This window comes from Macaca fascicularis, chromosome 3 (genome assembly GCF_037993035.2).
Source record: "Macaca fascicularis isolate 582-1 chromosome 3, T2T-MFA8v1.1".
Taxonomy (NCBI): Eukaryota; Metazoa; Chordata; class Mammalia; order Primates; family Cercopithecidae; genus Macaca; species Macaca fascicularis.
The window spans coordinates 8,671,790-8,687,534 of NC_088377.1; the positions used below are offsets into that span (position 1 = coordinate 8,671,790).

Consider the following 15,745-nt stretch of genomic DNA (forward strand, 5'->3'; position numbering starts at 1 on the left):
GAGACAGGAACAAAGGGAAGCTGCTTCGAGAACACCATGTGCACATGAAGACAGAGATTAGAATTATGCTCCCACAAACCAAGGAGCTCCTGAGCCTACTAGGAGCTGGGAGAGGCCAGGCAAAATACCTCCCTTATAGGTGTCAGAGGGAGCATGGTCCTCCTTCAGACTTTTCACCTCCAGAAATGTGATTCAATGAATTGTTCTAAACCACCCAGTTTGCAGTTATTTGTTACGGCTGTCCTAGAAAAATACAAATAACATAGCTCTTTTAGGAATCTGCTTTTATTTCCCAGTACAATGTCCATTGCCAAATAAATATTAACATGGAGACCACAACACTCCATCGACCCGTCTTGGAGATCAGGTGATTGTTAAAGTGTCTGGGTAAATACTAAATGATGCGAGAAACCGCTTCATCTGATGATGAAATATGCACTTAAGGCTGTGATGATGTGCTTGCCTCCTGGCTGCCAATTCCTGCCCTGGGAAGCACTGAAATAGAAATTGTGGTTTCCAGCTCTGATTCCTACTGAGGAGAGATGAAGATGTTACGAGCCATTGACTCCTTAGCAAGTGTACCTTGTCCAGGTCCAGTTCGCCACAAATCCTTCTTTCCAATGAGGAAGCCCCAGTATTTTATCCAGTTCCATTCCTGTGTTGGACAGCCTCTTCGCACTTGAGTTCCAGCCTTCATTTTTCTGTCCCGGCAATAGGATTTTTGTCTTGCTTCCCTTCTTCCTGACTCCTATTAAGGGCAGAGTCCTGCCCTTGATTTGAAGGCCCTGGGTCTGGGTCTCTGCTCCTGAAGCTCTACTTCCTTGATCTCCATCATGTGTTGTGGGTTCATACTCCACTTCTCTCCTATTTGCACCTCTTTATTTATCTGCTTGTGAAATTGAGAGATTTGTAGGCAGGTCTTCCCTAGTGCCAAGAGCAATCTGTCAGAACATCTTTCTAGAGTCAGATTCTAAGGGCCCCCTTGTTCTCTTGCCCTGCGTTTCTAGCTTTTCTTGGTGTCTAGGTCTTGAGCCTTCCTGCCCCAGGCCTGGTGATTGTAATCGCAGTGACTCCTTGTGCTGGGGCCACTCACCTGCTCCCTTTAGGCCCTGTAAGCTCAGTGTCAGATTCCAGCCAGCTCCACTGATTCTGCAGTGTTTGCTTGTCTCTACAAAGCTCTCTTTGTCTCTTGACTCAATCAGCCAAGACCTTAAAATGATTACCTACCTTAAAGTTTCTCTGAGAAGCTCAGTATAAATCCTTACAAATCAGGTTTTTAGAACTCCGCAAAACATTCAGTTGAAAGCTCACTGCTCTATTCACAACAGGCAGCACACTGGCAAAATCCCTTATTATTTGCATCGCTGCTCTTCAGCATGAATTCAACGCCCACCAGTTGTCTGTGGTTACACCGCAATTCAACCATGCTTTTGTTTTCACTTGATGGAAATACTTGAGCACCAAGTAAATGCTGCTTTGGCTCCAAGAGTATCAACCACCAAATCACCTATGCTTTTTTGGATGCACCCTATAATGGTCCACCTGGGAGGCAGGACAAAACACGGAGACAAAGCCAGGCTTTTATATTGGCCACTCCTGGCTTTACGCCTCGGTAGGTGGGTAACTGGACAAATTACTCAACTTTTCTGAGCCTCATATGATGCAATCATAATGAATGTGAGGACTTTAGAACTGAATGCTTGTTCATCTCGACTTTTCTGTAGGATTTCTTAATCTTAGTCACCCCACGTCTAGTCTTTGGTCAGCCGTTTGTGTATGCTTACATGAACAGCAGGATGTGGATTCTGTTTTCATCTCGATGAGTGCCATTCTTACTCCTCTGCCCTTTCCTTTTCGATTGATCACTTCATATCTACTCTACCTTCAAGATATTTATCCCATGTTCCCAGCCTCTAAATAACAGACCCTTTGAAGCATGTTAGGCCTTTAGGCAATATATCCAGCCTCCCAGCCTCATGCTTTCACCTGGGTTATCTATTCTGCTATCACTTTTTCCCTAATTTTGATCCATTTCACATGGAAATCTGCTCCACCACGAGATTTCCATGTTGTAAATTTAGGAGATAAAACACTAGGCCAGAAGGAAAAGATCCAGACTGAGCATAGTGGCTCACATCTGTAATCCCAACACTTTGGGAGGCCAAGGTGAAGATCACTTGAGCTCAGGAGTTCGACACCAGCCTGAGCAACAAGCTGAGACCTCATCTCTACAAAAAAATTTAAAAATTATCCGGGTATGATGGCACACACCTGTAGTCCCAGCTACTCAGGAGGATGAGGCGGGAGGATTGCTTGAACCCGGGAAGTCGTTACAGTGACCCGTGATCACGCCACTGCACTCCAGCCCAGGTGACAGAGTAAGATCCTGTCTCAAAAGAAAGAAAGAAAGAAAGAAAGAGAGAGAGAGAGAGAGAGAAAGAGAGAAAAGAAAAAAGAAAAAAGAAGGAAAAGACCCAGACTGCCACCAGTGGCTCACTGGGTCACTCTGGAAGTGACGTCAGTGGGCTGCAGTGTCTTCTGCAAAGTGTAGATAACTGCATATGTCCTTCTTCTACCCTTTCATTGGGTATAATATGGACTATTGAATATTTGAAGTTGTTTTTAGCAATCAGAGTCCTACAAATATGAATATTGTTTGCTCTCTGGATATCTAAGATGTGACCAGATGTCATGAGACTTGTGTGTGTGTGTGTGTGTGTGTGTGTGTGTGTGTGTGTGGCTTGTGTGAGCAGAAGAGGCACACTGGCAACAAAATACGCCACAACACATTTGAACGTGTAGCAGGTCAGCCAGACTGACTATGGGGGCAGGGGTAAGGAGAAGCACACTGTTCTGGGCTGCTGTGAAGCTGTGAGTCTGTTGGTCGTAGTGGACTTCTTTATTGTAGATCTTTAAATCACATGCTGAGTGGGCACGTTAAACAGAGTTTACAGAGAAGTACACTGTCAAGAGCAAGTACAACTGCTAATAGAGTAGATTTTAGATGCTCTCACTACAAAAAAGAAAATATATGAGGTGATGGATATGTCATTAGCTTGATATAAATACTCCAAAATGTATACATATATTAAAATATCACATTGTAATCCCTAACTATATATAGTTATTATTTGTTAATTAAAAATATATGTGGGCTGGGCGTGGTGGCTCACACCTGTAATCCCAGCACTTTGGGAGGCTGAGGTGGGCGTATCATCTGAGGTCAGGAGTTCGAGACCAGCCTGGCCAACATGGCGAAACCCTGTCTCTACTAAAAATACAAAAATTAGCTGGGTGTGGTGGCAGGTGCCTCTGATCCCAGCTACTTGGGAGGTTGTGACAGGAGAATTTCTTGAACCCAAGAGGTGGAGTTGGGTTGAGTGAGCTGAGATCGCGCCACTGCACTCCAGCTTGGGCAACAAGAGGGAAATTCCATCTCAAAAACTAAAATAAATAAATAAAAATGTGAACAAAATCTTAAAAAGAGTAAGAGTTTCTGGCAGACTCAATAGAGGCAAACTAAGAAAGATGCAGAAAGCAGCCCTTAGGATGGGTGAAAACACATTTGGGTCACACAAATACCTTGTCAGCTAACATTATCATGCAAGTGTTAAATTCCAATAAAGGAATAGACTAATTTAGAAAATAATCACTTGAACAATGTAAGAGTTTCTGGGGGGAGAATATGAACTTTTTCATGAAAAATTAAACCATGAAAGTTGTTTGTCTAACATTTCTGAAGACAGGATTTCTGAGAAGGGAAATGATGCCTGCCGGGATGTTGTATATCCAGACCAGAACCAAAGCTTCCCATGTTGCTATGACAAATTCCCTTATTCTCTGCCTCAAGGACATGGTGTGGTGAAAGCAATGCTGCCTTATGGCTTGGATGTGGTTAGCTCAGTTCTCAGCCAAGGCCACCCTGGAAGGACAAACAATGCTTGAGATAATGGGGTAGAAAATAATATGTGTCTGAAAACTTCCATGCAAATTAAAATTAATAAAATGAAATGTGTCCCACTGGCTAGCTTCATGACTGTGTTCCAGATGACTGTGCACTTTCTAGAAAACATTTTGCCTTTTTGTTCAAACGGTATCCCCAAAGTTGACCTCCTACTATCTGCACCAGCCTTGTTTATTTCCAGCTGTCACATGCTCCCTCCAAGAACAAAGCCTGGCCACCCCTGAGAATGTTACAAAGAATGAGCCAAGACTCCAAAGGAGAGGGCTCTAAGAGAGACACTCTGGAATGTTCAGAGCTGTGGCAACTATCTTGTTGCATGTGTGTGTAGTTTTCCCAGGAAACTGCTTGGAGGATAACTACTGCCATTTGGATGCATACCTCGGCTACCTGGGTTTTAATTAGGTGTGCCGCTTTAGAGTCACACCCATACTAATGCCTGTAGGACTTATGTAATTAAGTGTTTTCTTTCTTTTCATCCATCCAAGTAAAGGAGCAATAGCACAAAAGGCACTTTGGTAAGGGTTGCAGTGCTGAAAGGATGTTTGTTATTAAATGGTTGCTTGATTTTTAATCATTGACTGAAATGAGATAATCATTCTGGAGCAGGAGAGCATTAGGCAAAAAAAGAGAGATGAGGTTGCGCTCACTGGCTCATGCCTGTAATCACAGCTACTCAGGAGGCTAAGGTGGGCAGATCACTTGAGGTCAGGAGTTTGAGACCCACTTGGCCAACATGGTAAAACCCTATCTCTACTAAAAATAAAAAAATTAGCCAGGCGTGGTGGCACACACCTGTAATTCCAGCTACTTGGGAGGCTGAGGCAGGAGAATCACTTGAATCCTGGAAGAGGAGATTGCAGTGAGCCACTGCTCTCCAACCTGAGTGATGGAGTGAGACTGTCTCAAAAAAAAAAAAAAAAAAAAAAAAGGAGCAATGAGGCAGGGATTTCTTTTTCTATTCAGTGATTGGAAAGAAGCAAAATACATTTCTTTAGGTACTGATATATAGTAACACCTTGATAAGTTTTTAGGACCCATTCATCCCACATTATTGTGATTGCCATCACTGGAAAAGGTTATTTCAAGTAAGTCCACCTCTGAACTTTCTAAGGACATATTAGATTTTTGTCTGTCACAGCACCACTATAACACCATTACCATTCCAGTGAAACAAAAAGAAACCCAAGACTGTAAAATTAGCTTTATAGTGTTTGCCATTGTTTCACAAGTTACAGTAATTCCATTTATTGGAAGAGAAAAAAAAGGTGACAGAGCCACATATGGAAATAAAGGATTTGACAAATAAAGGGATGAATTCATAGCATACAAAAGTAGGTATTTAAAGCTGTCTGGTCATTGTATGATTGGGTTCAGTGATGACAGAGTATCCACAGTTAGTGTGAGATTTCCGACATGCACCAAATAGTAGCTCAGCCTTGAGAAACACGAACCACCATTCTGCTGGAGCAAATCCAAGCTTAAGACTCGCTTAAGAACCATGGGAAAGCAAGGATATAAATATTGCAACACTGTATAAGGATCAGATGTGGTTCTATATATAGGAAGAGACCGAAGTGTGATCAAGATTTTGGTAAGTAGACACTACCGGGAGTTACAAGTAGTGGGTTTGTTTGCATATAAAATCTGTACGTCATTTGGGATTTCCATTACCATAACGTTCCCATGAATTTCATTAAGTAGTATTTTGGAGTCCGTCTTTCTGGAATGGAGATTCTGTTTACAAAAGCCTCCTTTCTGTAACTTACTATTCCATGACACCTTACAGAAATCATTCCTCAAAAATGGATCCAAGTCGGCTGCTATCCTTCCTCTCCTGGCTGCTATGTAACACTTCGCGTCAGCACACAAACACGGCTTCCTTTTGTGATCTGGAGGTTTGTTTGTGTAAAAAGCCGCTGATACAGTCATACTTCCTGTAATGATTTGATTTAATACGACATCCTTAATCCTGAGATTTGATTGCAGATGAAAGAATACAGCTAAAACTACAGCAAATGAAAAAAATCTTTCCTTTGAACTTCCCTCCAATCGCCTTCTTGGAAGCTCTTTACTTTTCGATAATATTAAGTAAATTTGCATAAAGTAACAGTCAGCTGAGAGATCACGCATTTCCTAGCTCAGAGTCAACAACTTCTGATTTTTTGTTTTAAGGAAATAGATACTCTATAATCAGCGATAGTAATTCCCTTGGAGTCTAATTTTGAGTAGATCTAATTTTTATTTACTTAAATATTTTTGAGGGTGAAATTAGAAATTTTAAGTAGGTAGGAGGTCATGGACACTAGGTAAGATTTGGCCTTGAATAAAGATAAAATTATAGCTAAGTACTACATCATGTGGCAAGCGTTGCTAACCAAACAAAACTTGATGATGGACTTTTAGGAGGACTCTTTTGTAAAACCATCAGCCTAATTCTGCAACTGGGGTTTGAGAATCTGGGCTCCTGTGCACCCACGTGGAGGGCGACTTTGAGCCCATCCTTCTCGGGTGAAGCCCCAGGGAAGACCACTCCTCACTGTGGAGGCTCAGACAGTGCACGCTGCTCCACACTGCACACCGGAGTGTCAAAGACTGCGTTGACTGGGTTCCCGGTGTTCAGCTGAAATTTTCCCTTGATAATTGGGCAAGCCAGGGAAATACGTTTCTGGAATACTCCCTGACTCTACTACTAGTTGTATGAATATCATAAACTCCAAATAAAGAAGCATGTATTTCTCTTCTGGAAGTGGGCATAGTTTGGGATTATGCGAACACTCTTTGTAAGTTTGTCAGATTTGGCAAATAACTATTCAGGACAGGAGTTTCAGTTAAGTTTGAAGATTTGTCTAATTTCCAAGGCAATTTTGTAATATACAGGGGAAAAAAGGTTGCATATAAGACATTTAAGGTAATCTTCAAAAGTCCACACAAATCAAAAATTACTCCATATAGGACATATTCTGCACATACAGAGTGCCTGGCAGTCCTAGCTTGCGGGCATTATATTCAGATTACAAAGCCTTGACCTACATACATGACATCCTTGGCTTTTATACTCATGTATCAGTTCTGTCCTTTGACTTCCATCATCCATTCTTGTAATTTTTACTAGCTATTAATTATCAACTCCAATCAACTGCCTTCTCTTGGTCTTCTATTTTTACACACTGTCAACATACCAATTGAAAAGTAAAAGTTCCTGCCCTCAATATGTGGCTATCTGAATGTCCACAAATTCCTCTTTTTGCTCTGAAGACAAAGGCTTTGTCCTTTCCAAAAAAAAACAAAAAACAAAAAAACCAAAACCAATTAAAACAGAGTTTACTGACAAATACTAGTAGCTTAAGAAGGCAAATAACTCCTTATTCTTTAAAACCCCAATTAATTTCTAATCATGCAATTTTATTGCAAATTCCAACTCTGGAGACTCTACTACTACTCAGAAGTCACACTGGTTTTGAGAGTAGAAAACCACTCATTGCTGCCTGCAGGTCCAGGGATTGACTGGAAGTCACTTTGATTAAAGATAAATTGAAGTTCGGCCGGACGCGGTGGCTCATGCCTGTAATCCCAACACTTTGGGAGGCCGAGGCGGGCAGGTCACGAGGTGAGGAAATCGAGACATCCTCGTTAACACGGTGAAACCCCATTTCTACTAAAAATACAAAAATAAACTTAGCCGGTCATGGTGGCGGGCGCCTGTAGTCTCAGCTACTTGGGAGACAGAGGTGAAGAATGGCCTGAACCCGGGAGGCAGAGCTTGCAGTGAGCCGAGATTGCACCACTGCACTCCAGCCTGGGCAACAGAGCGAGACCCCGTCTCAAAAAAAAAAAAAAAAAAAAGGAAAAAAGAAAAACAAAAAAATAAATTGAAATTCACAAAGGGTAAAGTGTATGAAGTTAATCATTTAGAAGTGAATGTTAAGCTTTTGAGCTTCAAGTGTAAGTCAGTCTTCCCCAGAGGAAGAAAATTAAGATCATCTTGTACCTAGCCAGAGTTTAACAGTCAGAGACTAGACTTCGAGTGCACACCACAGAACCTGGAAATCACCACTGGAAATGCTAGTACCTTTCACTTAAAAAAAATTGCATCATGGAAAGCTATGATAAAACTAGTTATTTCAGAAATTTAATAGGCGAAGAAAAGTCTAGCAAGAAAGAAAGCCAAAATTGAGAGCCTGAGAGTCTTCACCGTGCCATGTGGTCAAATGTCTGACCTTTTGAACATCCTGAGAGCATACAGAACCAAACCTAGTCAAAGGCCCTAGTGCTTTCATTTTTCTCTTCTCTTCTTCTCCCTCCAGCTGGGGTATATATATTGAAGACTCAAATAAAGGAGACAGAATAATACTAGAGTGTGAGTGTCACTATTTTTTCATGCTGGAGTAGAAATGCCACCTTAAAAATATATCTTCGTTTACATTTCGATAATATTGAAATCACAGTCTATTAAAAATTGGGAAATTTAATGCAAATAAAAATCCAACAAAACAGTTGTTTTGATTTATTAAATATCTGGTTCATTAATTCATGGCATTTTTTTCACCTTAAACCAGCTCTTTAGATTTCTAGACACTCTGCTTTGTGTTGTAATTTCCCCAGGATGAAAAAGGGAGCCAATGCATGACTCCCCACCCCATCCCAAAGGAGTAGGGTTGGGTGACTCAGTGTTTTGCTGTCCAGAGCCACTGTCTGCCAGGCACCATGTGAGCACCGTCTATTTTATTGCTGAATAAGACACGGCTTGTGGGGCACACTGATTTACTGCTGTTGACTCTGTGGTTTCTCAAATGGAACACAACGTTTTTTAATGGACTCATTGAGAAAACCTAACACGTTAGAAATGTTTCAAAATTCAAATGCCTTTTTGGGTCAGGAATACTCCACTACTTTGGCTCCTCCTTAGCTGGGTGTTGAGTGTGAATCTCTTTTAAGCAGAAGACTGACCAGATATAATAAATTAAGTTTGTTACCTAAATCCTTTGTTAGCATAGTATCATGAACAAAGTAATAATAGTTAAGGTTCGAGGAAAATGGTAAGTTTCAAACCAGATACAACTTCAGCGCTATTTATTGAATATTATATGATTTGTTGACTTATACATATATTGGTTTTTAAGACACTCTTAAAAACCAGACACTCTTTTTGTTTTTTTGAGACGGAGTCTAGCTCTGTTGCCCAGGCCGGACCGCAGTGGCGCGATCTCGGCTCACTGCAAGCTCCGCCTCCCGGGTTCCCGCCATTCTCCTGCCTCAGCCTCCCGAGTAGCTGGGACTACAGGTGCCGCCACCACGACCGGCCAAGTTTTTGTATTTTTAGTAGAGACCGGGTTCCACCGTATTAGCCAGGATGGTCTCCATCTCCTGACCTCATGATCTGCCCACCTCGGCCTCCCAAAGTGCTGGGATTACAGGGGTGAGCCACTGCGCCCGGCCATAAACCAGACACTCTTAAGGCACTTTTAAGACCAGATATTTAGATAAATTGAAACAACTATTTTGTTTGATTTTTATTTGAATTAAATTTCCAATTTTAATAGAATGTGATTTCAATATTATCTAAATGTAAATTAAGATATATTTTAAGGTGATATTTCTACTCCAGTATTTGTTTTGAGTGTGTAGAGCAAAAGGTAAGATGATCAAGTCTTCCAAATTTGGCTGAAATTGATACGCTAAATGACAATACAAAAATTTTTCTGAATCTTATGCTATGTCCTTGTACCAGATACAATATAAATGAGCAAGATTTTTAATCAGCATCACATTTAAATTAGCATTGATATAAATACTGTGAAAAGAATTTAATAGTGCAACAGAAAAGGTGTAAACATGCCCATGGAATTATTTTTTGTTGATTATACCACAGTATACAGTAAAAATAGCAAGTATAATAACTAAAAGAGATAATATCTAACTACACTGCCATGTAATATTTTTTAAGGAATGGAGATCTAAAGCAACCTTCCATAAATTTATCAACAGACAAGGAAAAAAAAACCTAAATAATTAAAGACAACATCCTCCCTCTTGTTCATGGATTGAGATTGTTCTTTAAACTTTCACAGACTTTACTCCCATTATCCTTACACACACCTTAAACTAGTTCAGTTCCAGGCCAGGGGTTTTAGCCACATTTTCTGTTTAATGGGAGGACATTTGCAAATGCAATAACATCAATATATAGCAGATCTACTGTAATCTATACCATCATTTCACTGATTATCTGAATCCACTTTATTTTCCCCATTTTCTCTGAGTCCCAATGTTCATATTTTTATAGAACCAAATAGACATGAATATATTTGTCAAGGACTTGCTATCTTAATCGCAAATGTCTTTCACTGATGACTACCATGATTATGCTTGAAGAGCCAGGGCCTGTGTGTGTGTGCGTGCATGTGTGTGAGTGTATGTGTGTGTGGTGGCGGGAATCATGTGTACATCTTTGTACGTATGCAGGGACTGAATATTCATGGCCACATTCTGCTTGAGTGAACGTGCAAATCTGTCTTTGTTTGAATGAAATGAGAATTCACCTTTTGGACATTTAACCAGTCATAGACCAGTTATTTTTTTGCCTCAAAGGAATGCAGGGCACTCGACCCCTGAATTTTGCCCGGGGCAAAATGTTACCTCTTGGTATGAGCTTTATTTAAATAGCGGGGGTATTCTTTACAGGTTTGAGATTTTCAAATCTTGTTCATGCGTCAAAGAGTCATCTTGTTTATGAGTTCCTTACCTTCAGCTCCTCTTCTTCCTCATGGCCCCACCGGACCTTACAAACTTCAGCATCTGAGAACATTTCCTGTATTGTCAGGCAGCTGAATTTTTCTTTTGTGCTAACTGTAATCAGCAAGCATGACTGAGACAGCAATTACTCTCAAGAGCTTTATTTTGCTCTTGGAATGTCAGGGGATAATTCTATGCAGTTCCTTTATGGGCAAGGCATTTTAATAGACAAGAAATGAAATGGCTCAAAGAAATATTGGCCAATAATAATGAAATGGAGAGGGGCCAGGTCTGGATGCCACGGGGATACGGGACCCACAGAGTCAGTTTTCCACATGGCTTCGGAAAGTTGCTTTGAAAACATTGTCCAGAGCAGAACTTTCAAACTTTTATCTGTATACAAATCATCTGGGGTTCTTGTTAAGATACAGACATCCCAATTCTGTAAGTCTGGCTGGGGCCTGAGAATCTACACATTACGAATAAGCACTCAGATGGTGCTGATGCAGTGGGTCTGTGAACCACATTTTGAATGGAAACATTTTGAATGGAAAGAGGATAGTAAATTCCAAAACATAAAAATAAAATAAAAAAATAGAGGAAACAATGGCATCAGCCCCATTTGTGTAGGTTTCTACAGTTGTGAATGACAGATCTGATCGATTTCCTTCCATACAAATCAGTCCACTGAAGAAAGGTAAAAATGAAATTACTATATTTTGTGAATAGAGAGTCGCTCTACCTCTTTTTAGGTATTACCAAATAGACATCATTAGATATAATATTTTTCCTGCTTGAACAAAAACAGCATGTTTTAAAGCAGTAGATCAATGAATACTGAACCACAATTCAACTCTCGGCCATAAGGTTATTGGTTAAATAAATATCTTATATTAGAGCTAATAATCTTGTATAGAAATACATTTCCTTTTAATGTCAGCATTGCTAAATGTCTGTTTATCTAACAGGACACTATTCCAATTGCCCTACACCAAGCTCTTAGAAATGTAGCTTTATTTTATACAATTTGAATTATGAGAGTTAACTTTCATTCGAAGCACTTAAAAGGAAATCTCTCAAACACAGAAATGCTGGTTTAGCCACAAGATCAAAGGGAAAGATTGATTTTGTATGTCCGTGCAGTTTTTGAGAGTGCATCTACACATTTTCGTTTTCACAGCAATCTTTGTGTTTGATGGGAGTTCTGATGTGGAAACAGCTTGCAGGGTTAAACCTGGATGGCACTCCTATGATCAGACATTGCTCTGTTGTAATAAAAGTGTCCTCAGTTCTCTTTCCCTCTGATCCTCCTGCCTGTACTTCTCCTCAAGTTTCTGTTTCTCAGAATCTGCACAGTAAAAGGTGCAATCTGGGCTCTTCCGAATCTGTTCAAACTGACTGAAATCAGCCACATATTTTCCATTTTTGGAGAGAGATACCACAGGCACAAACTCAAAACCCCAGTAGATTTCCTCTGGAATATAAGATGTTCGGCTCTGGCAGACAGCGCTGGTGGATTCCACAGTGGCATTGAGGAGGACCACAAGCTCAAATTCCTTCTCCTTTAGGTTTTGGGGTGTGAGGTCTCTCAGGGGGCTCGTCTCATCCAGCACATGGTAGAAGGTCATGGGCAGAATGAGGAAGGGGCTCTCAGAGGAGGAGTCCACGTGGAATTTGACAGTGGCTTGGTTGAGCAGAATCCGCTCCCCCTCCTTGGTGACGTGGGTCTGCAGGAGCTTGCCAGAGAGCTGGCACTGAATCAAGAGGCTCTTCCTCATGTTGGCTACCTGAATCACCAAGCACAGCTTCCCATTCTGCTTGGTGATGACTGCACAGTGACTGAACTTGATGGTCTCAGCCCGCTTTTTGGGTCTTGCAATTTTGGCCAGGAAGGTTCCGGTGATGAAGATCTCAATCAAGGTCGTGATGACCAACTGAGCAACCAACAGGAAGATGGCATGAGGACATTCCTCTGTGATGGAACGGACTCCATAGCCAATGGTTGTCTGGGATTCCAGGGAAAACAGAAATGCCCCAGTGAGAGAGTCCACTTTCATGATGCAGGGGGTATGATTTGAAATAGGCTCACCAGGTTCTAAGTCCCCGTGAATAAACGCGATGGCGTAGTAGATGACTCCAAAAAGGAACCAGGTCATCACAAAAGTGGCGGCGAACAGGGTGAGTTTGTATCTCCACTTCATGTCGATAACTGTGGTCCACAGGTCTTGCAGGTAGAGTAGGTATATGCCATCCACTTTGTCAATTCTCACGTTGCTGTGCCCACTCTTGGACATGACGCGGGGTCTGTTGGCCTTGAGCCCAGCCCCAGCAGTGTGCTTCACCAGGGGGGTGCTGGACATGCTGATGTGAATGGCATCCATTGCCAGGCTCTGGAAATACTTAGAGAAATGACAAGGACGTTTCATTATCGCCCTATATGGTGGAACTTCCAGAAAACAGGATCATCATGTGAAGTAAGTGTGAATGTACATGGAAGTATACAAGAAAGGAGAATTCTGAAGGCAAGACTAACTGATCTGTACTTAGGTGGTCAGTAGGGTAGAGTGAGGAGCAGAGACTTTGCAGAAAGGCAAACCGGAGTTAAATGCTGACCCTGCAATTCATCAGCTGTGTGACCTGGAGAAAGCTACTTAACCTCTCTGGACCTCCACTCTCCAATGTTTTAAATGGCAATACAACCTGTTCCTCAGGGATTTTGTTACTATTAAATAAGGTAAAGTGTTAAAACAGAGCCTCGTATTTCAAAAAAATAATTTTATGCTGTTTTTTGTGATAAACTCTTATGCATATATCTCACAGAGTAATATGTTTACTTATATTCCGCTACTATGTATTCTCAATTATAGAAAATTTAAAATTATTGACTGAGTGTTAGTCCAGTACTGCTATAACTAAAATCTACCACCCATGAAACAGTTCTTGATATGGAGAATATTAGTATACGTTTTTAAAACTCAGTTAGTAGTAATGCATTTTTTAAAACCTATTTTTTGCATGATATTCTTTGTAATAGCAATTCATTTTCCCCCTAATCTAATGAATAATTAAGAATCTACAACTGCTCCTAGTTTTGTTATGACTTTGGAAAAAACTCAGTTATGAAACAACCTAAAACATTCTTATAGCAAATAATTAGGCTTTATTAATGACTTGATCAATATGCTGGTTATTCTTGGAAAAGTGCTTCCAATGTCATTTTAGACATGATATTTAGATATGGCACCAAAATTCTACCTTACTCCGTAGAACTAAGCAGAACAAGCAGGAGAAATCTATTTTAAAGAGCAAATGAGGCCGGGCGCGGTGGCTCACGCCTGTAATCCCAGCACTTTGGGAGGCCCAGACGGGCGGATCACGAGGTCAGGAGATCGAGACCATCCTGACTAACACGGTGAAACCCCGTCTCTACTAAAAATACAAAAATTAGCCGGGCGCGGTGGCGGGCGCCTGTAGTCCCAGCTACTCGGGAGGCTGAGGCAGGAGAATGGCGGGAACCCGGGAAGGCAGAGCTTGCAGTGAGTGGAGATCGCACCACTGCACTCCAGTCTGGGCGACAGAGCGAGACTCCGTCTCAAAAAAAAAAAAAAAAAAAAAAGAGCAAATGAAAACGTCAGTAAATGTAGGCATCTAATATTGTAGTAGGAAAGACATACCTATAAGAAGTGCTGGGCTTCCATGCTCAGCCCCAGGGAACGCTCTGCTCCATGTTAACAGCCGGAAACAAGCTGTCTGGGAGGCCTCTAGCGTCTTATAGTACCTGCCTGGTGACTGACATACATTTCCCCCACATTCCTTGAAAAAGATAATGTGGGTGATGACAGAGTAACTTTACCTGGGCGGCATGTTTTTCTTCACCTCATTGGTATTTTAAGAATTTAAAAAACTTCCCTTTTATTAAGGAACTGATATACAGATTCATGCAATGCTCTTTCTGTTAGAGCAGTATTATCTCAATAGAAGTTTTGAAAGTAATCCTCTGGGCAAATCCCTTCAAGGAAATGGAAACTGTATCCATTAGCAGCAAACACCTGTTCAGGATGCAAAAGGTCTGCTGGGCATTTTAATTTTCCTGTTACATAATTAAGACTGTGTTATTTACTAAATGCCCCCCTGAAATTGATTTTTCCTTAGAAAGTCACGTTTTCATTTTTGTTGCAAAGAAGGGCCATAAATTATTCAAAATTTGTTTACCTGGAAGCAAATCCCACTGTTCTTGGGATCAAGTTAGAAGAAAAGTACAGGATATAATTGATAAACTAGGGCCTTACTATACCCTCAGCAACACCTCTCAGTACAACGAAGAGGAAAGTGACCACAGTAAAGGTTGGAAATGAAACACTATGCTGGCATGCCCAAATGCACAGACAAGCTTGTAACGTGAGCACCAGCAGAGACAAATGCAGCCTGTCTGCAAGTGACTGCATGCATTTTTTTTTTAAAACTGCTGAGGAAACTGCATGCCATTCAATCCACTGAAATAAAAACAGAGGCTTAAGTTTTCCAGTGTGAGTGATACACAAGTGTCCTGCGGGCACTCAGCCCTCTGCCAGATTCTGGAAAGCTTGGCTCTGTTTTTATGAAGGCAGCACCATGAAGCTTCTGTTTTAAACTCTCTTTCAAAGGGGCAGCAAGCCAGGCTTGGGATGAACTGGACCTGTTTCCTCTTTCTGCTGAGAGCACTTTTGCTGCAGTCCTTTGTGTCTAGTGCTGGACTTCATGGCATCTATCATACCTCCTCTCAAGGCTTGGTGGACAGAAATCACAGGACAAGACCTAGAGCTTCTGGGTGTGTTGGGGGCAGCATTTCTCAGTAGGAAAGACAGCAGCTGGCAGTCAGCAGTCAAAAGGTGCCATAGCCCTCTCTGTCCTCCTCCCTCCCTCAAGTGTGTGATGCCTTCAGAACCCTCTACTACCTGGTCACTCACTCCGCAGGTCAGGTGTCTTCTTCAAGGCAGGTAGAACGTCCGCGCTCCCCTTCACCCACCTGGCTACCATGGGATTCTGCTACTGCCTGAAAGAAAGAGGGAC

At 41.4% G+C, this 15,745-nt stretch overlaps 1 protein-coding gene across 10 annotated transcripts in view; it reads right to left on the minus strand.

Moving 5' to 3' along the window:
• Positions 1 to 9,461: 9,461 nt before the first annotated feature.
• KCNJ15 (potassium inwardly rectifying channel subfamily J member 15) overlaps positions 9,462 to 15,745 on the minus strand; it is a 49,373-nt gene continuing 43,089 nt past the window's right edge. For 6 of the 10 annotated variants that reach the window (XM_005548691.5, XM_045389304.3, XM_074034019.1 and 3 more), the window contains 2 exons: positions 15,631 to 15,728; positions 9,462 to 13,095 (listed from right to left, as the gene is read on the minus strand). In XM_005548691.5, coding sequence (XP_005548748.2) covers positions 11,950 to 13,077 — 1,128 coding nt within the window. In that variant the 5' untranslated portion in view covers positions 13,078 to 13,095; positions 15,631 to 15,728 and the 3' untranslated portion in view covers positions 9,462 to 11,949. The remainder of the gene's footprint in view (positions 13,096 to 15,630; positions 15,729 to 15,745) is intronic. The other 4 variants (XM_015446860.4, XM_065541375.2, XM_015446861.4 and 1 more) reach the window with 1 other exon arrangement.